This window comes from Aquarana catesbeiana, linkage group LG01 (genome assembly GCF_042186555.1).
Source record: "Aquarana catesbeiana isolate 2022-GZ linkage group LG01, ASM4218655v1, whole genome shotgun sequence".
Classification (NCBI taxonomy): Eukaryota; Metazoa; Chordata; class Amphibia; order Anura; family Ranidae; genus Aquarana; species Aquarana catesbeiana.
In genome coordinates this window covers 732,755,677-732,779,076 of record NC_133324.1, presented here as the reverse complement: position 1 = coordinate 732,779,076, position 23,400 = coordinate 732,755,677, and the positions used below count along the sequence as shown (strand labels likewise).

Genomic DNA, 23,400 nt, shown 5'->3' with positions numbered 1-23,400 from the left:
ACCTGGGAAGAATCAACTCTTTTGGGCCATTTCCCTACAATTCTGGTGGCCTAGTCTACGTGCTGATGTAACTGCCTTTGTAGCTGCCTGTTCCATGGGTGCTCAGAGTTAGACTCCACAACATCTTCCAGTGGGCCTCCTACAACCCTACAACCCATACCCAATGGAGAGAGGCCCTGGACCCACCTGTCTATGAATTTCATTGTGGAGTTACCCGACTCCCAGGGCAACACAGTTACCCTTATGGTGGTTGACCAATTCTCAAAAATGTCTCATTGTATTCCACTTAAGAAGTTGCCCACTTCTAAGGAACTGGCTTCCATTTTTGCTCGGGAGATCTTTCGCCTTACATGGGCTACCCAAGGTGATTGTCTCGGACAGGGGTAGTCTGTTTGAGTCACGGTTCTGGTGAGCTTTTTGTGTACAGTTGGGAATTCAGCTTGTCTTTTTCTCTGCGTATCACCCGCAGTCTAATGGGGCAGCAGAACAAGCCAAGCAGTCCTTGGAGCAGTTCCTACGTTGCTATATTTCTGACTATCATAACAACTGGTCAGACCTATTACCGTGGGCAGAGTTTGCTACAATAGTGCCTTGAATTCTGCTTCCCGATTGTCCCTGTTGATGGCGAACTATGGTTTCCAACCTTCCATGTTGCCTGACTCATTTGTCCTGCAGAGTATTCCTGTGTTAGAGGAGCATCTCCGTGGTCTTCGTTCCACTTGGCCACAAATCCAGGAGGCTTTGCGACATGCTAATGATAGGTACAGACTCCATGCTGACTGTAGACGCCTGCCTGCGCCTTCCTACCAGGTTGGGGACAGGGTCTGGCTGTCACTTCGCAACCCCCAACCTCGTGTTACCTCACTGAAGTTCGCACCTCGGTTTATTGAGCCTGTCCGTATTCTTTGCAGGATTAACCCAGTGGCTTACGCATTAGACCTTCCTTCTAATATGCGTATTTCAAATGTATTTCATGTCTCCTTATTAAAACCTTTGGTCTGCAACCGCTTTACCACCTCTGTGCCATGTCCTCACCCTGTACAGGTTGAGAACCATGAGGAGTATGAAGTACAGTCCATTGTTGACTCCAGTAGGTTCCGTGGGCACATAAAGTACCTGGTGCATTGGAAGGGGTACGGTCTGGAGGAATGCTCTTGGGTCTCATCCTCGGACGTACATGCCCCGTCCTCCTCTGTGATTTCCATAGACGTTTTCCCCTCAAGCCTGGTGGTCCTCCAAGGGGGAGGGGTCGTTGAAGAGGGGGTACTGTCAGGGCTGGGCTCAGCCCTTCCTTCTCAGTTTAGAACAAGTTTTAGTCTAGAAAATGTTATCTAGTATAATGAATTAATTTCTTTAGATTTTTATGTCAGAACTGAGATGTCACGTCAACGCCGGTTACAGATCTATACCGAGTGTGACGTTTCAACGCTGTTAATTTATATTTTTATTCAGTTTTGCCATTTGATAAGAATATATACATAGGCATTATTAGCTCAGATGCTTTCGTCCTATTGGATGACCTGTATTCCCTTATCCAAAATGGCAGTTTTTAGTTAGCCACCTACAACTCAGAACGAGGCCTGGCTTTGTTATTTATTCAGCGGTGCGTCAATATGCCACCTGTGCCCCATGACGATGTCAAACCTGTGACGGGAGGACTGACGTACTGATGTCACTGCGCGCTACGTCCCGTTGTTTGCTAGCATGGGTGTGTGTATTGCAGACGGCCAGCCGCAACTTTTTTACCTTGTATATGCCTTGTTAGCATTTTTGCTTTTTAATATTCCCAATAAACCAAACGGGTTTTATCTATGGCCTTCCATTATTGTTTTCTCTTTTGGAATCACGTTTGCACCACTATCCACTGAGCAGTTTGTAGACTTCTAACGGAGAATTAATCTGTCAAGGTCTGGACCAGGATATCCCCAAGCGATGTGGCGATTGGATCGTTACTGAGGAAAAGGCCCTGGCTGGGTGTTAGCCACAGGCAAACCTTGTCTGTGCAGCTGGTAAGCGCACACTTCACATGGTGGTGGGTTTGATTAAGAAAAGTCACCTTTGGACCCTAAACACGGACTATTCACCTATTTGTCACTTATTCGTTAAATGGATATTTGATGATTTATTTTTTTACTTCAACAATTAACTCTTTATGATATTAATTTTTTAGGGACTTAAGTTAGTTTAATATATTTATTTTTGATAATTTATTATCAATTTAATTTTGATCACTTATTATTAATCTCATGTGGTTTTGGGTATAGAGCGCAACCTTTCTTGTTTTGCGTTTATAATTGTGTGTATCTCACTGTTGCGTTGCAGCTTTTTTGGGATTTTTGTTTCCAGAGCAGTTTTCCCTTTTTTTAAATTAGTACTGTGAAACACTTTTAGAAAGATACATAGTGCATTATATACAACCATATAGACCAGACCAACACGAGGGACAAATGAGGAGGAAAGAGAGACAGAGGGACATTGTTCCAAATCAGGGACAGTCCCTCGAAATCAGGGACATTTAGGAGCTATGGTATTATGATAAATCTTCTTCACAGCAGTATTTTTAAATGAAATTGTAAAAAAGTTAATGATATGCCTCTTGTAAAAACATGCCCATTTTAAAACGAATTCCCTGTCCCTAATTAAAATGATAACTGTTACATACAAAAGCAAGCAAGCTTTTTATTGCTGAAGACACATGCAATGTGTCCTCTAACATAAATGACATCTACCTGCCTGCTCACAGTGATCCCTGGACTGTAAACTGAGCTGTGCATGCAGACAGCATCTGAAGACAATCCACATGTATTCCAAAAAGTAATTAATCAAAGCTTGTCCTAATTTACAGCAACATAGACAGAACCAAATACAGGTCATATAGAAGTGATGCCATTGGAAATTACAATGGCGTTGTTGTGTACAGCTAATTAGTTGCTATGTTTCTCTCCTGCTCCTAAAAGTCTGAGCTGAAATGAACTTACTGCTGACTGAGCTTCACTTACTATATTCTATATATGTACAGTACTGTGTAAATATGTATAGTAATGGAAGAACAGCGCAAATGATAAGCAATAGGGCTGTCACAGAAGTAAAACCTATGTGTTAAACTTTATGGTAACTGAAAGACAAAATTTTTATGTGTACACATGTCTGACAACATCATCACATCACTCAGACAATCTTGTTTCTAATGTTCAGGATGGGATCTGCGTAGGTGATTTTAGACAAAACATGTGAAGAGAACACCTGTATTGTGAAAACCTGTTGCTGACATATTTTATAACTCACGTTATCAGACTACATTATCAGACTACATTATTATTGTGTTTTCTCCTAAAAAAATGGTTTTAGTGTAATAGGCAGCCTCCAAACAGCAGCATGAAGCCAGAACATTATGGGCACTCATTTTGGCAACTGCAGAAAAATCAAATATATGTGGGCTAAAAAAATTACAAAGGTGCAAATTTCCTTCTATATCTGTAGTTACCACTATTTTACGTGTAAAAATGTAGCCATAGCCATAAACTGGTGCACTGAAGCCTAGGTTCACACCTATGTGGATCAGGAACATTTGCAAAACTGCACATTTCCTGACCTGCAGCCAAAACACACTGCTCTTTAGCAGATGTGCGGGGTAGCCATAAATTCTTAATGGCACCCATATGCATTGGAAAATGCAGAACTGTGCAACTTGGTGTGGCGTGAATTTAAAAAGAGAGGCACTTTCTTCATTGTGTTTCTCATGGGTAACGCAGCCCATTCAAATGAATGGGCTGCTGCACCCGCAAAGTGTGCACGTGTTGCACATATGTGAACCTAGACTAAGTGAAAAAAGATTTGCTTACTGTTTGTTTACAGAACATATTAAATCAAATACCATCTTGCTAAAAGTAACACAACTAAGGCTAACATTGGTAAGAGTTGTAAGATTATTTACATGGGGGCCATTTCATTTACCTTGAATTACAGTAAAATCCACTCCTTAGACCTTTAAAGTAAACCTGCAGCAAGTACTAAAAAGAAAACCACCAGCACACCAGAGGGTTCACTGGTGCCCATGTTTATTCTAAATCGCTAATAAATGGGGACACCAGTGATCCCTCCAATCTGAGGTGGCTTTCTTCTTAACACTCGGTCTGTGAGTGGAGACGGCTCATATAACGCATGGTACCTGGGTTAAAATTGGCAGTGAGGAGGAGCAGCTTGGGGTGGAGAATGTATATGTCTAAAGCTGCCGCAAACTTGGAGAACATGATACACAAATATCTACAGGGAAAACCTATTGTTAAATAATCAGATCCAGAGAGAGCTGACATGTGCAACTTTCAACTTTTCCTATAATAGTTGGCACTGTGCCACCCACCACCTGAAGGACCCTGTTAATTAGCGAGGCTGTCCCTCACAATAAAGGACCAAGAGGAAAACCTGTGTGGCAGGAGGGGCAGAGAAAAGCTCCATTATGATAAAAAAGATATATTAAAACCTTTATGATTTGATACATTGTGTTAACACAGGTGCATTAATGTCTGGTATGCTGTGCATTTAACGGTGTGGATTTGGGCCAGTGCATTGTGTGACTACAGTGAATTGTGGAGGTGCATTGGGGCACTATTCAAAATGAATGGCACCGCAACATACTATAAGGCAGCAAATAACAGAAGTTCATTGCTAGGGTTTACATACACTTTAAGTGTTTCATTATGTGCTGTAAAAGAATTGATGTATTTAAAATATATTGTATGTGGAATATCTGACAATGGATAGGTCCAAGCTTTGGGGACTGACCGTTGTATGCCTACGTTCTCCATGTATGTAGATCCAACCTGCTTCAAAGTTGAAACCCAACACTTATGTATGCTTTCTATATATCTGCTTTTACTTTCAAACTGCATACTCATGTAATACGGCAAAGCTTAACAGGAAATTCAGGGCTATTGCTCATAAGGACCACAACATTTTTTATCTTAGTCTGTAAGAAGAACATTATCATATTTGAAAGATCATATAGTAGAGTGGTGTATTTACTTTTAATTTCCTTTGGGAGTCACAGATTTTAGTTGTGTACCTGCTGCTTCGAATTACTGAACCTTCTACCAATGGCTTTGATGGTAATTTACTTCTCTGGTTGTTCTGAGAAGTGAGGTCATTGGTAGTTGTGTAGTATGTTCTGTCTGGTGCTGGTCCACATCTGGCTGGATGGATAATAAGAGCAGTAATACACATTCTCTGGGCAGATGTTGTCTGTGTTGCAATGTAAGCAGTGAAAGATCACAGAAGTGTTGTTTGATTCACGTCTCCTGCTGCCTGGGTTTAATTACCGAAAAACTGTGGTTACCGGATTCAGTAATAATTCTAACTACAGAAATTTTTAACAAATGCGTCAGATGGTAAAAGGTACTGCACTTGCGTAAAAGACAAGATTAGTAGGGCAAGGACATCACGGAGCAGAAAAGTTACCGCCAATGCCCTTAGAGTGTGCTATGTCTTTTCAGCATGAATGTTTACTACAGTCTGTGTAAACAAAAATTTGAGGCTGTATAATTTGTATAGCAATACTCATGTTGCATAAGTTTACGTGCATGTTAGGCTTCCTGTTTTTAACTAAACAATTTTAAAGGCTGAAGTGACCAAAGGATCGGGTTTAAAATATATTAATGTACTATGATTTTGATCATGCAGGTGCTGGAGCCTTTTACATTTTCCATTTTTGGTAATTATAATATCCATGGGATTGTAAGAATTTGAAATAAGAAATAAGTCTTTCTTGTCAGTGGTAAAATTATTCAAATTTTAATTTTCATATGTTTTCATATGAATATTTAGAAGACAAGTAGCAAAAATAAAAAATAAAAACTTTTGCAAATGCGCTCCCTACATAACAGGAACATACTTTGCCACTCTTGCAATTGGTTTCCTCAGTTTCCACTTCTATAAATTGTGAAATGTCTTCAATAAATCCAGTAGCATGTAACCAACTAATGCTAGCTGTGCACACTGCATATGGCATTGGGGTGCAATTACCAAACAAATGGTAACGCAACACATATATAGTGCGCCATAATGCCTGTTACTGGTGTCATCAGTTGCCAATTGGATAACTGGTGAAACATCTTCAATAAGTCCAATAGAATGTAACTAACTAAAGCTAGCTATACCATAACAAACTGCATATAGTGTTTGTGTGCAAGTAACAATACATGACAAAGCAACACAATCATAGTGTGTTATATCAGCTGTTATGATGCATGTTATATTGTGCATTGTGGTGTGAATAAACCCTAATTTCAGAAACGGGTACTTTGTGATACTGCTGTTGCCTAGGCATTTAATAATGTGGCTTTAGCTCAGGGGTGGATCACCCAGTCTAAACTCTGCTCCTCCCCTTCAGCAGGGATGGGGACCAAATGGTGGGGAGTATGACAATAAGCTTTTACAAAATGAGTACACAAAAAAAATGCAATATTTATTCATAGGTTAATGTCCTATTAAAAAAATGCTAACTTAGCTTAATTAACTGTAAACTCAACAACCCTAACCTATCCCTAAATGCTTAATTAAAAAAAAAAACACTTGTTAACCTTGAGTTATATAAAAATGGGTTGACAGACTGTTATTTGTGTTTTTACCTAATGAATGAATTGTGTTCTGCTTATCTTGTTTTTCTATTTACATGAGCATGTATTTGTGGAATGTCATTGCCCAACCATATATGCTTACCTTACCAGTGGGGAGGGGGCTGAAACCAGAAAAAATAAATAAATAAATAATAAAATAAAATTATATATATCTAGATATATCTAGATATATCTAGATATATAGAAATATACAGCGGGTAAAATAAGTATTGAACACATCACTTTTTTTCTAGGTAAATGTATTTCTAAAGGTGCTATTGGCATGAAATTTTCACCACATGTCAGTAACAACCCATGCAATTCATACATACAATGAAACCAAAACAAATACATTCAGAAATGAAGTTATGTGTAAACTTCTGAATGTTCCAGTGAGCACTGTTAGGGCCATAATCCGAAAGTGAAAAGATCATTTCACCAAAACCGGCCATGACCATGTGCTCCTCACAAGATTTCTGACAGAGGAGTGAAAAGAATTATCAGAAGAGTTGTCCAAGAGCCAAGGACCACTTGTGGAGATCTTCAGAAAGACCTGGAATTAGCAGGTACAATTGTTTCAAAGAAAACAATAAGTAATGCACTCAGCCACCATGGTCTGTATGCGTGCTTACCATGCAAGACTCCATTACTGGATAAAAAGCATGTTAAAACTCTTTTAAAGTGTGCACAACATTTACACAGGCCTGTGAAATACTGGGAGAATATAGTCTGGTCAGATGAGACCAAAATTGAACTCTCTGGATGCCATAATACACACCATGTTTGGAGGACAATTGGCACTGCACATCACCCCAAAAACACCATACCGACAGTGAAGTTTGAAGGTGGCAACATCATGGTGTGGGGCTGTTTTTCAGCATATGGTATTGGCAAACTTCATATTGTTGAAGGAAGGATAAATGGAAAAATGTACTGTTACATTCTTGATAAGAATCTGCTGTTATCTACCAGGATGATGAAGATGAAACGAGGGTGGACACTTCAGCAAAACAATGATCCGAAACACAAAGCCAAGAAAACTCTCAATAGCTTTTAAAGAAAGAAAATAAATCCCTTGAATCCAATAGAAAATCTATGGAATGAACTAAAGATCAGAGTTCATAGAAGAGACCCACAGAACCTTCAAGATTTGAAGACTGTGTGGAAAAATGGGCCAAAATCACTCCTGAGTAATGCATGCAACTAGGTTCTCCATACAGAAGGCATCTTGAAGCTGTCATTACTAACAAAGGATTTTGTACAAAGTATTAAACACATTTCAGTTAGCATGTTCAATACTTTTTCCCAGTGTCATTGCATTTTATTACACATAACTTAATTTCTGGACTTATTTGTTTTAGTTTCTTTCTATGTATGGATTGCATTAGTTGTTACCGACATGTGGTGAAAATGTCATGTCAATAGCACCTTTAGAACAATATATACCTAGAAAAATGGTGATGTGTTCAATACTTATTTTACCTGCTGTATATATATATTATATATTTATATTATATATAAATATTGATCTTAACAATATTAATGTTGTGACTTGGAACCTTAAACGTCTGACTCCTTTACAATGACATGCTATATCCTCTTGCAATTCAAATGGTTTTAAAAGTGCTCAACAGGATCAATATATGAGTTTTATGAATATATTGCACATACAGTATATGCTGCTGGTACTGAAATAATTTATAATAACTGCCTACATAAATATTTTCTTTTTCAAAGTTAGAGCAAAGACTCGCTACTGTCTGGGAACTGGAGTCTAAATTCAGCAAGAGAAATGTAGGAGGAAGTGGGTGCAAGGGGTGTTGGGAAAAGTCAGAAGGTTCTTCATAGGTTAGCAACCACGAAACCTTCTCTCCTTCCTCTTACTGGTGGTCTATACAGTTGGAAAGTAGCTCTTCGAATAAAGCAGACAGTATGCTGCTTCCAGTTGCACATTCTAGCATTCAATTACAATAGGATGTCAACATGCAGATGTGCCTAGGGCAGTTTTAGATCTACATACATCTCTCCCTTGCACCTTAAGATGCCCACAATCCTATTCAACTGCCGGTCTCTTATTGCCACTATATACCTGAAGGACTGAAATGCTGCAGAGAGTTTCCCCAGGGTAAAAACTACAGCTTTCTAACTTCTTACAATGAAAGTATTGACAATGCTGAAATACCTCTAAAATTAAATGAAGCAGCTACATTCCCAAGTTCTGCTTTTTTTTCACATGGAACTGCTCCAAGATTTTAGTCTTGTTCCCAGAGAAATAAAAATATGCATAGTATTTTCACTTAAGTAAAAAATACATAATGATATATTATATATATTATTTTCACTTGAGTAAAACATGTCCATAGTTTTTCTTTTAGCTATGGATAGATTATATTTGAAGACTGATCATCGTAAATGTAATCTAATTACAATTTAAAATAATGCTGGAATGGATTGGCACCAGTTTATTCAGCTCTGTGCCATTATGCACTTCTCCCTGCCAAATCCCTGTACTCCCTGTACTCAAGTTTATGCGCTCTCGACAGTCATGTTGGAAGTTGTCGTGTGAGTGTTAACAGATGGTCGGAAATGTTCTGGTTAAAACTTGTTCTTCTGAACCCCTGTAAAAACTCATCAGGAGTCCTCTCTCAAAGAAGAAATAGAGACACATGATGGTTAAGTAAAGCATCATGTTGTTATCTTGATACATCTGGAATAAACAGACATCTGACATGAATTTGTGGGGGAAATCACCCAGCGTGCTGTGCATGCCAATAAACAGCGGTAAGAGATCCTTGCTAATATTCTGCCAATTCCGTGCAAGGTGGGGAGGAGGGGCTCTGCTTTGAAGTCATCAGCCAACAAAGGATGTCACATATAACTAACTACATGAGGAAACGTAGTCAGTGTTTATAGAGCTGATAGGCCAGTGATGGGCCAAACTGAATATTGCAACCCTCTGGAGAAATTTCTTGCTGATCTACAAACTTTTGCTAAATTTATGGCCTGCAATTGCAGAAAATGGTAGTCCAACAAAAATTCTTCAAACATGTATAAACTGTAAAAGAAAATATCTTGCTAACAAAATGGCTCACAAAATGGCTGTGAACAAACAAAACAATAGATTCTTTGTTTCCTTCTACATAGGCTGATTTAAAAAAAAAGCTACCCACATGTTAAAAAGAGAGCAGAAATCCTAAAGGACAACCTGTCATGATAAAAATATGTGCGCTGATATTTCTGGCCCCGTCTTCTGAAAATAGAGATTGCTTGACTAATATAGTGTCCCTTGTGAGCTGCTATGATCAAATACCATAATCTGTAATTTTAAGATGCTAGCGCCTACCAAACTCCCATATAAGCGTGTTAATCAGGGGGAAGTCATGTGACCCAGTGACAAAACGTGTAGGGGTGGGGCTTACTGGGTGACGTCATCACTTTCAGGAATACAGGAAATACTGGCACCAGAGCTTTGTGACTGCTGTTACATGCACATGAGAGTTCTTTTAGGCCTCGTTCGCACTATGCAGGTTGCAGTTTGCATATTCCAGGTGCATTTTGCTTTTTTCAATACAAGTTTTTGATCCATTGAAGTCTATGGAACCAAAAACCAGAAAAAAGTCCCTGGCCCTTTCCCTAGCATGCACAGATGTGACCATGACCCATAGGAAATCATGGAAAATGGACTGTACTGTGTTTCTGCAAAACTGAAAATGCACTAAAAAAATGCATAGGTGTGAACCAGGCCTAAAGCATACAGGTGAATGTATCTTGGTGTTTGTGACCACCTAAACAATGTGAGTGCTGTTTTTATGTGGGAGTGTGTAAATAAAGCAAAACTTAATGATAAAACACTATTTAGTTTGTTTTCTTTATATGTAGCTGAGTGAAGGAAAAGAGGAGCGAGAGAGCTGGAGAGGTCATCTTAAAGGAGAAGTGTCTGGAAAAATCGGAAAGACCCCCTATTTGTGAGTGTGGAAAAAAGGCAAGATTGCTGGATTCATATAAAAGACTTTTACTTCACATTATATTATTATTTGGTTTATATGTGGTTGTGTTTTTAGTCATAATTAGTGCTGCACAGATTGCCTGACTGCCATGCTGATGCTTTGGCTCGAATATTTGTGGAGTAATAATCATTGTGGAGTCACACAGGCTCATTTATGGATTTCTTTTGCTCCATGTTTGTTGCAGGTGAGGTTTGGCTTCTTCTATGTTCCAGGTCAGTGATTGAGAAGCAATAAGACCAGACAATGCTGGGCAACAAATATTTTCAGATAGAAGCCAGAAGAGCATCTCCCATATTTTTCTTGACAGGTGTAGTTCAGAATCTAGAAACCAAGTAAGGCAACAGAGCTTTGTGACAGCTGTTACATGATTAATTAGGGACCTAATCAGGTATGTCACCTCCAGTATCCATTTATGAGCCGTAACGGCTTTCTCACTGTGGTGGGCGGTCTTGGAAGATTGAGAAAGTGGCACTGATGTTATGACATTATTGTCGTTCTCTGCATCAAAACACTGTGAGTGCAGGGTTCCAATCGCAAGTGGGGGGGTCCATGAAGACTTTCCCCAGTCTTTCGGTTTGAAGGATGCTGGTGGACTGGATGCATTCTTGTGACGAAAAAGAGGCACTGGGATCAATTTTGGATTGAAAGTGAGTATTGCAGCCTGAGCTGCTTTTGTTTTGCCTTCCAGGGGGACAGTAAAAAACTGACATGAAATTGGGCTTTGAGAGATTACATGGCCAGGGGATAGGCACAGTCTACCAGGGTTTTCTTTGCAGCATTTGTAGGACAGAGGTCAATAACTCCCTGAAAGGGGAAAAGTCAGTTAGGGTCAAGATGAAAAGTAGTAATATAAGCATACCTGTCCACACTCAGAGCACACAGGTTGAGCACTGTGATTCCAACTGAAGCCTTCTGAACAAATGGAACGATCTTGCAAAGACCTGCTCCAACTGAAGACTGATCAAATGGCCACCGCTGTGCATGAAGCTGGAGAGGAACACAGAATTAGATGGTTTTATTTAATGTAGACATGTTTATTGATGTATACATACATTGTACAGTAATTGGATTACAAATATTCCATGGTCCATAAATAAAAGGAAAGAAATAGTACAACATCCTGAGAAAATTGTGTGCACCAATAAATCTGTTTAAGAGCATCCCAAAAAACAGGCAATGTACAGTAATTGGATTACAAATATTCCATGGTCCATAAATAAAAGGAAAGAATAGTACAACATCCTGAGAAAATTGTGTGCATAAATCTGTTTAAGAGCATCCCAAAAAACAGGCAATGTACACACTTAATCTTATCCTTTTCGTTATATTTACCTTTAACCTAAATTAAAGTAACACTGTCAGGATGTAAGAATAGGGGTTGTCATGGCTGACTTCCTGAAGACAATTCTAGTTGTCTGGCTGTGCCCAAGTACATTTAAGTCATAGACCCAGCACAAGCATACTGTAAAGCAATGTCAGAGGTGTGTCTGAATTTGTAATCTCTATACCTGTTTCGGGTCAGTGACTTAGAAGGCAACTAGAATTCTCAAAAGGAGAGTTCTGCAATAACAGCCTCTTGATTTTCACATGTCAGAGTTCCTTTGAAAATGTAAGTATACGATTATTAAAGCTAGCCATAGATGGATTGAATTTTGTCTGGTTCAGCAGAGACTAGACACATTTTGATCCAATTCAGGACATTTCTCTTTGAGAGAAGTTGATGTAATGATTGACTTCTCATGAATGGGCTTGTTGAAAAAAATCTTTGTTTGAGTCTCTGCAGCACTGATTGGCTTAGCGACTGGCTGCTGTGCTGATCAGTGTTTTTGACAGTACAGCTGAAAATTCCCCCAACCACCTCAAATGTATGGAAGGGGAAATCCATTCAGTTTCTTTCAATCAGCCTCCTGGGTGATAGAAAAAAAAACTGATGAATCAGCTTTAGTGTTTGCATGTTCGTACATGTATACTGTATATACATTTAGACCATGCTTATAATTATTCGGTAGTGTCCCCTCCCTCTCTTTGAACTTACTATTGTTTTAGACAGAAACAGCTACTACATTTCCTTTCAATCTAAACAAAATATATGCATTGTGTGATCATATACTGCAAATGGGCAATTACTGCATGTAATGCCGCGTACACACGGTCGGACTTTACGGCAGACTTTGCTCGGCGGACGGGATTTCGTCAGACAATTCGATCATGTGTGGGCTCCAGCGGACTTTGTTTGCTCAAAAGTTGGACGGACTTAGATTTGAAACATGTTTTAAATCTATCCGCCGAAGTCGAGTCCGGTCGAAAAGTCCACTCGTCTGTATGCTAGTTCGACGGACAAAAACCCACGCTAGGGCAGCTATTGGCTACTGGCTATGAACTTCATTGTTTTATTCCGGTCGTACGTCATCACGTACGAATTCGACAGACTTTGGTGGATTGTGTGTAGGCAAGTCCGTTCATTCAGAAATTCTGTCGTAAAGTCCATCGAAAAGTCCGCCGGGCAAAGTCTGCTGTAAAGTCCGACCGTGTGTACGCGGCATAACACATGATTAACAATAACAAATAACCTAAAGCCTAGTACATACGAACAGAAAATTGTACGAAAAATACAGCTCTCGAATCGATAGTAGGATAATGTAAATGTTAGTACACAGCTTTTGAGAGCCAATCACAACAGTTCATCTGAAATTATCTGAAGGGACAAACACAAACATTTTTCTCGTATAATACCAGACCGTACAATTTTCATTTATTCAGTATTGCTTTAATCCAAAAATACAAAACAAATACAATACAATATATTACATCCCTTCCGAAATTGTATTTTATCGTACAAGAATTTTCGTAAGTTGAGTAACCTTTTCATTTTCGAGATGAGACGAGCATGCAGAAAAAAAAAAAAAAAAAAAAAGGGACGATAGTTCATCCAATATTCTGCGATATGCCAGAATGCCTCACAGAAGATGTTCTATTGAACGAAACGTATGTCAGGCAAGGCAAGGAATAGCGGTGACGTCTTAGCACTCATGGAGAGTGTTTGACTGATGTTTTGTCCAATATGCCTGTGTAATTAATCTTTGCTGCAAGTAGATTTGCTATTAGCACTCCTGTGCTTTTAATTGAATGCTGCGCAATGAGTTTGTTTCCTCTTCCTTCTGGCATATCGCATTATCGGGTCTGTGGTTCCTTTGAGACCATTATATGCATCACTGGCGTCCCTTAACAGGCTGAACAGTAAAGCTGGCATATACCCGAAGTCAGGGGTGATTACTCACTAATGTGCATATAGGCCTTGAAAGGTCTTATTATCTGGCAAGAAGGTATTTTTGCCATATATATCCCTTGGGGAGCACAAGGTGTCACACCTATTTATAATTGGAAGGAAATACCTATTTTCACCTAAGGACTTTTAAGTGTTTTTTGGACACTTATATCACTTTAACATTCATATAATGCTTATTTGGAGTATGTGATGGACTTAAATATTTTTCTTTTATCTGTTGGCAATATTTATTGAGGAAGGACATACCACAATATAGCACTATTTTGACAGTGCAAGACTTTCTTTATTATATGTGCTTATATGGTGTGTACATATTTGTAAGTGCTGCTGCTGCGTCATATGATCAACTTGTTTTAAATCACTAAGATTTTGTTTTATATATATATATATATATATATATATATATATATATATATATATATATATATATATATGAAAGCTCAAGGCCTGCTCTGTAAAAAATAAAAGAAATATGTGTTTACATCCCAACGCTGCCATGCCATAATATTTAGGGCAGCAGTAAAAGGGTTAAAGCAGGTAGTTATTACAGCTCATGTCATCAGGAAGTTAAGACTTTTTATGAAGGAAAGGCAAATGGTACAAAGTGTATCTAATGCTTCCTCAAGGCACTCCTGTCATTTATTATGCACATGTTTCTCCTAAGAGCCAATTCAGCATCTTAAAAGACCGGACCCTTGAGCACTTTCTTCCTCATAGGTCTGCTTAAGTTAAAGCAGCACCATGTTTACTTGTAATGACGATATAAAGAGGGTGGGGGTGAACATATAATTGTTATACAACTTAATCACACACAGGTACTGTAGATAGTCCTGCAAAAAAGTACCTATTTATTCTAAGGCCTGTCTGAAATTAACCCTGGTTGTAATCTCGCTCCTAACACAACCTATAACCCTTCATTAAGCTGAATCTGTACTCTGCCCAATGCCTTGGTGTAGGGAGAAAGTCTTCAACCTCTAAACAGTGACAGGAAGGTATGTGCTTTTGATAAGAAGGTAAGTTACGTTTCTTGCCTTCATTGCATGTATACAATGTAACTTGTCTCACTGAGTAAGCCACTTGCAGAACGTAAAAAAGCATCATTGGTGCAAACACTACACCACAATTCTGCAGAAAAATCAGGTCCATTACCATTCTCTGGCTTTGCAATACCTACACAGGTGTGCATCGTGCATAAATTATTATTATTATTATACAGGATTTATATAGCGCCAACAGTTTATGCAGTGCTTTACAATATAAAAGGGAGACAATACAGTTAAAATACAATAAAATACAAGAGGATTAAGAGGGCCCTGCCCAGAAGAGCTTACAATCTATAAGGGTGGGGCAGGTGGTACAAAAGGTTGTAACTGTGGGAAATAAGCTGATGGAACTGGTAGGAGATTAGTTGGAGACGTGATAGGCTTTCCTGAAGAGATGAGTTTTCAGGTATCGCCTGAAGGTAGCAAAAGTAGGGGATAGCCGGACAAGTTGAGTTAACGAGTTCCAAAGGATGGGAGAGGCTCTGGAGAAATCCTGGCATGTTTGGATGTATTAGTAGCAAATTATTAAAAAAAACTGGCTTGGCCATCTTTACCCTGTTTTCTTTTGGGGTGTTGTGAAAATAATGTAAGATTTAAACTGTGACTGATGATGTAACAGGAGCACAGAAGAACAACAGAAAACTTAACCAAGATTCGTTCTGTTTTCTTTAATTGTCTTTCCAAATTACTGTAGTCTGTTTTCCGTTCCTATTTATGTTTCCCATGATCAGACCTACTATGAAACTAAAATAGCAAAGCAGAGATTAAACATGCTTGACTGTAACCACTCCAGGCTTTACAGTTCCTCTACATTAAACTCATCTGTGGTCAGGAGATGATGTTGATACAATGATTACTACACTGAATGCAATGAACGTACTCATTTTACATCTACGCTCATACAAAGCAGTAGACATGACAAATCAGTGTCTAAGTAGGTAAACACTTAATGAAAACATTTTTGTGGTTGGCCTCTTTGTACCATTACCAGGCATTTAAATCTGTGCATTGATGCTATGCAAAACCACAGAGAGGTCCTCCTGTCCAACTTACCGTGACACAGGACATATTACCCATTTTTTTTTTAGTTATTCTGTTTACTGCTGTTGATATGATAAACACTTAGACAACACCAATATACTAATCCCATGGATGTTGGCTAAAAGTAAAATTCCAAACAAAGCACAGGCTATAGCTTTTGGGAGCTGGAAACCATAAAGAAAACTAGAGGTACTCATTGAAGATGTACAGTACTTGAGTGCCTGAGTCATCCATATTCTGTGGTCATTAGGAGTCTAACCCTCCATTGAGACAATCCCTGCTAAAGCAAAAGAAATACATCAGGAAGGGTCAAGAACTTCAGTGAATAGATACTGCCAGTGTAGTTCCCTAAAAAAAAGTAATCAATCATCAGTCCATCTGGTTCTACTCATATCTGAAATTCTCGTTTAAAGTATAACTAAAGTCAAAACTTTTTTTTAGCCTTGGACAGAGTGGAGAGGGATTAGCACAACTGTCAGTGTTTATTGCTGTCTGTGCCCCGATTAAGGAGACTCACCCTCTCTATGTGTACTGTTTACTGTTATCATTCATAGTGAAAGTAAAAGAAAATCCCAAATTTTGGGCTGACATCGGAACAGTAATAGAGTGGAAATCTTCCAGTGGGGATTCTAGTTCTGCTGATTCTGCTAACCACCAGGGATTCCCTCACTTTGGAGAGATTTCCTCCAGTTTTGGCTGTGGAACAGAAAGTGGAGGGAAGTCCTATGGGACACAAATGGAAAAACAATGTAAGAGGATACTTTACTCCCCCCCCCCCCAAAAAAAAGGCAAAGAAATGGGTTCAAAGCAATTTAGACCTTTACAGCAGCATATGCTTAACTTTATTTTACTTCCCTGCCACTCTGTTCAACTCCCAGAAAAGGCAAGCCCTATGTAAGCTATGGGATTGATTTACTAAAATCAAATAGACTGTGCACTTTGCAAAGTGCAATTGCACCTCATAAGAACAGTTACTCCAGAGCTTAATAAATGAGCAGAAGCTCTGCTGACTTCCAGCATCCAATCATATGCAAGCAAAAATTCTCCTTGCAGATGATTGGGTATTCTTGGCAAAGTGAAGGTTTACCTCATGTACTAATCTCTGGAGCAACTGTACTTTGCAAAGTGCACAGTGTTTTTGACTTTAGTAAATCAACCTCACGTGTTGATGGGAGAGAATTGTTAGGAAAGATTCACCATCAACCTAAAAGGGATTTTTTTTAAAAATAATCTTCTTGCAAAACTAGCCAAAGTAAGGACTTTTCAAGCCAAAACCATCTTCAGCCAATGAAGTATAATTAGCACACCTCCCACTACACATTTGTTCTTCTTGTACATTGGCTATTTGTAATCCTTATGCTGCTAGTATTAGTAAATAAAGTGGAAAGTGTGTATATTTACTTGTTTTAAACTTTGTTTTTTGTTTTTTTTTACATTTCTTCAGTTACTTCCTGTGTTCATGCCTAGGCAAATCATGTCATACATCCCAGGAGGCTTCAGGAAAGGAGGAGGGGTCTTCTCAGCTAAGCACACCCCTGCTTGCATGCATTAGCTTAGGGGAGATGGATTCCAAGACGTAAATGCTACAAGAATCATCTGCCCTTACTCAAGATGGTCACCATCAGAAATGCTAGGGGGTGTTTTTTAATGTGATTTCTCAGCAAAATAAAGCATGTAAACATCGATGGATAGGGAAGTTTGCTTTGAATATTAGATCAGAACTAAACACCGTTTTTGGTTTGTGGTGACCAAATGCAGTGAAATTCTGCTTTAACCTGGCTATAGATGGTTATAATCTTGGCTGGTTCAGCAGGAACTGGCTGAATCTCCAAACCATGTATGGGCAGGCTGAATGTACCCAAGTTGATTGATCGATCAACTTGGGTACAACCAGTCTGCAGGATTTCACATGCAATTATTGCCAGCGGCTGTTATAGCCACTAGCAATAACCACTGTGTTCTCCCGGCTTTCCCCGCCCCCCTGCCAGGAGAACACAATAGCTCTGCAGGAGGAATTCCCCCATCAACATTGAATGTGTGCTTGCAGGAAAGAAAATCGCTTCATCTATGGATGGCCTTAGGCTTCCAGTGTGACTTGTGCTTGATCGCATATGAAAACATGTGGTTATTTCCCCCTGCTAAACTTGTAGATTGCTCACTGGCAAAGATAAGGTAACCATCTAATGTTTTAGATATTTTTTAGCTTTTAATTAGCCTTTTTATTAGGAGGGGGAAGGAATTATTTATTTTTGGAGTGGGGTTTTAGGAAATAAAGCTTTAGTCTCTTCAAAATGTATTCTATTGTTTTTTCTACGTTTTTTTTTTTTTTTTTTAATTCTGGGTATTTTGGACTAAACACAAAATAATAATGTAACTTGAGTGCCTAACAATATGATATTAAAACTGCATGCTTCTCTTCAACATTTATTCTATTGTTTAATCTACATATCTTTTTTTCTGGGTATTTTGGACTAAACACAAAATAATAATGTAACTTGAATGCCTAACAACGTGATATTGAAACTGTATACCTTTCTATCAAACTTCTCATTATTTCCCTTACAGAGGAAAGTTTGTTGGCTGTGTGCAGACATCTGCGGGACAACTCGGTCCCCTTGCCCGGTATACACATCTTTTCCATAGAGCAGTCACACAGCAGGGGAGACGTGTATCCTCTGGGTTTGTCCTCAAGTGTAAATACAACTTGTTTCTCGAAATCAACAAAAGCGGAAACCGTTTTTTAAGAGAAGCAACCGCATGACATTTGAAAACATGATCAGAGACACATACACAAGATTCTTCTTTGGTAAACATTTCCAAGGACGTTTACAACTGGATAAATGGGGATTCTTGGGAAACAACTTTGAAAATACGTAAAACACACAATATTAATATTTATTCTCGTGAAAATGACAGAGCTTTCTATCTTGCTTCATAACCTTGTTTCTCTTTTATGGATTTTAGCTAGTCAGAGATGATTTGCAGGCTGCTCTTTATCCATGTGTTTTCAGATGCTTGGAAGATTCTCAACAAGGCCAGGATATACAAGGAGCTCTCTCCCATCAACCTTTTAACCTTCTTAACTCAAGGTCTTCACCTATGCCCAGAAAATTCACTTTATCAACAAATCCAGCTCTCTAGTAAATTACACAAATAGTACTTTGTAAATTCCACTGTCACTAATGGATGCATGTGCCCCATTTGAAGTGAAACAATAGGGATGTAGTCCATGCACAAACCCATTTGTTTATTGCCATTGCCAATATAATCTTGACAACACCATCAACGTACATTTAAACCACAAGCTTAAAGTATAACCTAAGGCAAAACTTTCTTTCGTTTCGGATACAGTGGAGTAGAGTAGAAAGAAGATCCCAAATGTTCCATTGTCACCAGAAGAGGAATAGAGGGGAAATCTTCATGACACTAGTTCTGGTGACCTTGGTGACAACCAAGGATTCTCTTACTTTGGAGAGATTTCCTCTCACTTCCTGTTTTGTCTATGGGACAGGAAAAAGAGAGAAATCTATGCAATGGGATAAACATGGCAAAACGCTGCGTAAACTGTTGGCGCTATATAAATCCTGTATAATAGTAATAATAATAATAAAACAAACTAACAGGGGTTATATTCTTACATTACTCTATTCAAAATAAAAATAAAATAAAAAGGTTTTTGCCAATAGTTCTATTTTATGATGCTTACAGTCTGTTCATACAATAATTAGACACCTTGATTACACTTTAAACATATGAATTAAATCTTCATCACAATTATGAGGTCAAAATACTTACCAATGCCACACATGACCTAAATCAATGGCAAAGACCACATGGTATCTAGCTACTAACAGACGTGTGGCTGGTTTAAGACCGTGAATAAAACAGACTGCTTGTTTTGTAGACTTCCAGTTAGAGTCAGCAGCTATAATTAAGCACTGTTTGATAGTGTGAAACGCGTCAGTTCTTCTGTCCGTTCTGCTGTGGCATGTATTTTTGATCCTGTTTTTTGAATAAAAGGCAATTTTTGGAGTGCGGTTGTCCAGAACTTCTTCCTATTTCATTGTTATATACATTGCCAGCACCTGTGGCTTCTAAACTGGAGGAGAGGTTTTACTTTTCATTTTGGCTGACCTACCTGGAGCGGTGATATTCTCCTCCCTAGATTATAGAGTCAGCAACCAGAAAGCAGAGCCTGTATCTGCAATGCGTAAATGTGGCCACAATTTACTACATATTTGTAAATTTAAGGTGATTTAAGACACAGTAATTAAGGTATTTACATAAAACCGAAATATATAAAGTATTACACAAGACTAACAATGGTGCAAATTTTAAGTCAACCCATGGCCAGCTATTGACATTTAAGTACTTACTACATCAAAGTCCTTTTCTCAGCAACTTAGTTCATCCTGTTCCCCAAAATTTGTATAGAAACACGAAAAAAGTACTCTTGCGCACTGGTGTGTTAGCTAAAGAGATTCAAGAGGGGCTATGGGCTTCGGCTTTGCTGCTCTCGAAGGATGGGATTATCCTAATAGTGAAAAACAAAGAAACAAGAGAGCGCACCAGCCTAGCGCATTATCCTTGGCAAATTTTAATAAATTAAAAACAAGGTAAAAAGCTACTCACAAAAGTCGCAGGTAAAATAGCATATCAAACGCACAAAGGCAATAGTTCCAGTGGTAGGCAGCTATCCAGGTCCCAGGAGGGAGGCACACGGACCGCCGCTGGCTTACGCGTTTCGAAGGTTTGACCTTCTTCCTCAGAGCCTTCAGAGGCTCTGAGGAAGAAGGTCAAACCTTCGAAACGCGTAAGCCAGCGGCGGTCCGTGTGCCTCCCTCCTGGGACCTGGATAGCTGCCTACCACTGGAACTATTGCCTTTGTGCGTTTGATATGCTATTTTACCTGCGACTTTTGTGAGTAGCTTTTTACCTTGTTTTTAATTTATTAAAATTTGCCAAGGATAATGCGCTAGGCTGGTGCGCTCTCTTGTTTCTTTGTTGTTCATCCTGTTCCCCCTCTGAGCAGTGGCAGCCCGTCCATTAGGGGCGCCCAGGTGCCGCCCAACCTCTATCCTCGCCACCCCCTATATGAATAATGGATAGATTCATGCATTGCATGAATCTATCTATGGCCGCCGCGGTCACCCCCTATTCAGGTGTCCGGCTCCTTTTAGGAATTACAGCAGCGGGGGGTGTTTTTTTTTGAAGCACCTGATTAGAGCCATAGGCGCAATGCTCTGTGACACGAGCCCACCCAAGTGTTACAATAGCGAATGAATATTCGCTGTTGTAACACGATCCTCAATCCGGCCAATCAGAAGCTAGTGTGAGACACGTTTTCTGATTGACCGAAAAGAGAAGACTCCCAATTGGCCGCCAAGGAGGGAGGAAACGGAACCCGTCACTGCCGTGGAGAGCAGGGGCATGGGACGGGATGCCACGAGCATTGGGAACCCACGGTGTGGTAAGTGCGAGCTACTGACCGATGGCTGCCACTGCCTCTGAGCAGTAATTCAGTAGCTTTCCAGTCTTCTAATCAATGCTAGGATCCTGCAGGCTCTCAGCATAGCTGTCTGCTCCTACCTCCGATACAGGCAGACAGTTACTTGAGAGCAGTAAGATCAATGAACTATCAGCGCTCACCAGCACCCTTGCAGTCCACTGGGAACTACAAACCACCAGACGCAATGGCTAACAGTACTTGTAGTCTATTGACAGGAAACTGTCTGGCTCCACCCACATAGCCGCGCTGTTTTCAAATAGTGACAGTGGGTGCGGGGAGATTCTGGAACATGCTACATGTTCCACCCTAAAAATGTGTGGAATATGTTACATGTTCCAAAGGTGAACTTAGGCTTTAATGTTGCTTAAAGTATAAGTTCACCTTTGAGAACATGTTACACCTGATTTTAAGGTGGAACATGTGACATGTTCCCAGTGCTGCAGCCGCCACCCGCTGCCGCCTTCCCTGTGCACAGCATGGCCGTGCAGGGCTCTGCCCATGCGGACATGTCATTCAGACACACAACTTTACGTGTTTGAATGAAGTACAAGCCCCGACATCCTTAGCGGCTGTCGGCTTGTAGTTCCATGAACTACCACTGCCCTGTGGAGCGCTGTGGTAGTTCATTGAGTCTTCCTATCAGGGAGTATCGGCTTACCTGTATGGGATGTAGGGGCGAGCAGATACATGGACAGTGTGCAGGAGATTTGCATGGCATCAGCAATCTTCTGATTGCTGGTGCAATGCTTTACTGGTTCCTACTACGAAAAATAATAAATGCACATTCTTTTACCTGCAAAAAAATGTGTATTTATATATTTTTTTTAAGTGAACTTATCCTTTAAGTAAACAGAATCTCCTTCTTTAAAATAACACATTTTCTTGGGTTTGCCAAAAGTACACAAATCCTTAGTGGTTGATTTACAAATGAAGTCAGGAGTTTTGCAATTTTTGGACAGAACATTGAGTTCACATAGAAAGTATTTTAGATGATTCAACATTACTGACAAACTACAGCTCCGTGACTCATTTAACCTCCCTGGCGGTATGATTATGTCAGATTTTTGCGTATCAAAGTGGTACAGTTATTTTGCATAGAAATTTGCCGTTTTATATTGTAGGCCTGTAATTCTTAGGAATAACTCACTTAAATCTGTCCAAACCAGAGTCTAGTAGACATCCCGGGTATGATAAATTTTGAAAAACAAAATCGTAAATTATAATATAATAAATAACTATAAATAATTATACCAAATAATAATAATAAAAATTATTTAATAATGTAATCAAAAACACTGAAATTTGCTCAGTTACAGAATTGTCGCTGTCATTACTTTTCAGTTTTTGATGATGGATCTCCACACAAATCACTATCGCTCAATTCTGCAAGTGATTCTAATTTATTATCACTGTTTTCTAGCTGGTCTAAAACCACTTTTGATGTAAAGGGACAGTTTTGATTGCTATGGACAATCTCCAGTTTCCGGGCAGAAAGAACAGTTTTTATAATATAAAACTGCATGCAGGGCATTGGAGAAACCACTAGGGACAAAAGGGATGTGAAATAATTTCATACAGTAATACTGTATGTATTGTGTGTGTTTCACTTTTTGAATATGGCGCCGTTCTCAGTCCCTGTGCGTCGCAACGGTCGCAAGGAACAGAGCTCTGCTCAGTGATGAATCAAGAGGAGGACAAGCCGCTCACACTGCGGGGAGACATCACAGGATCCAGGGGACAAGGTAAGTAAGCTCCTCCCGGATCCTGCGATGCAATCTCGAGTCTGGCTCGGGGTTACCGCTTTTGGTTCTGAAATTTCACCCCGAGCCAAACTCGGGAATACCGCCAGAGAGGTTAAGTATGGGACTACAAAGAGTTGAATTTCATGCATTAAAATGCAAAC

The 23,400-nt window shown here is 39.4% G+C and overlaps 1 protein-coding gene across 1 annotated transcript in view; it reads right to left on the bottom strand.

Annotated features, from left to right (window-relative positions):
* EDNRA (endothelin receptor type A) overlaps positions 1 to 23,400 on the bottom strand; it is a 111,521-nt gene that overhangs the window by 45,448 nt on the left and 42,673 nt on the right. The window contains exon 3 of the mRNA XM_073604726.1: positions 11,478 to 11,605. Within this exon, the coding sequence (XP_073460827.1) occupies positions 11,478 to 11,605 (128 nt within the window). The remainder of the gene's footprint in view (positions 1 to 11,477; positions 11,606 to 23,400) is intronic.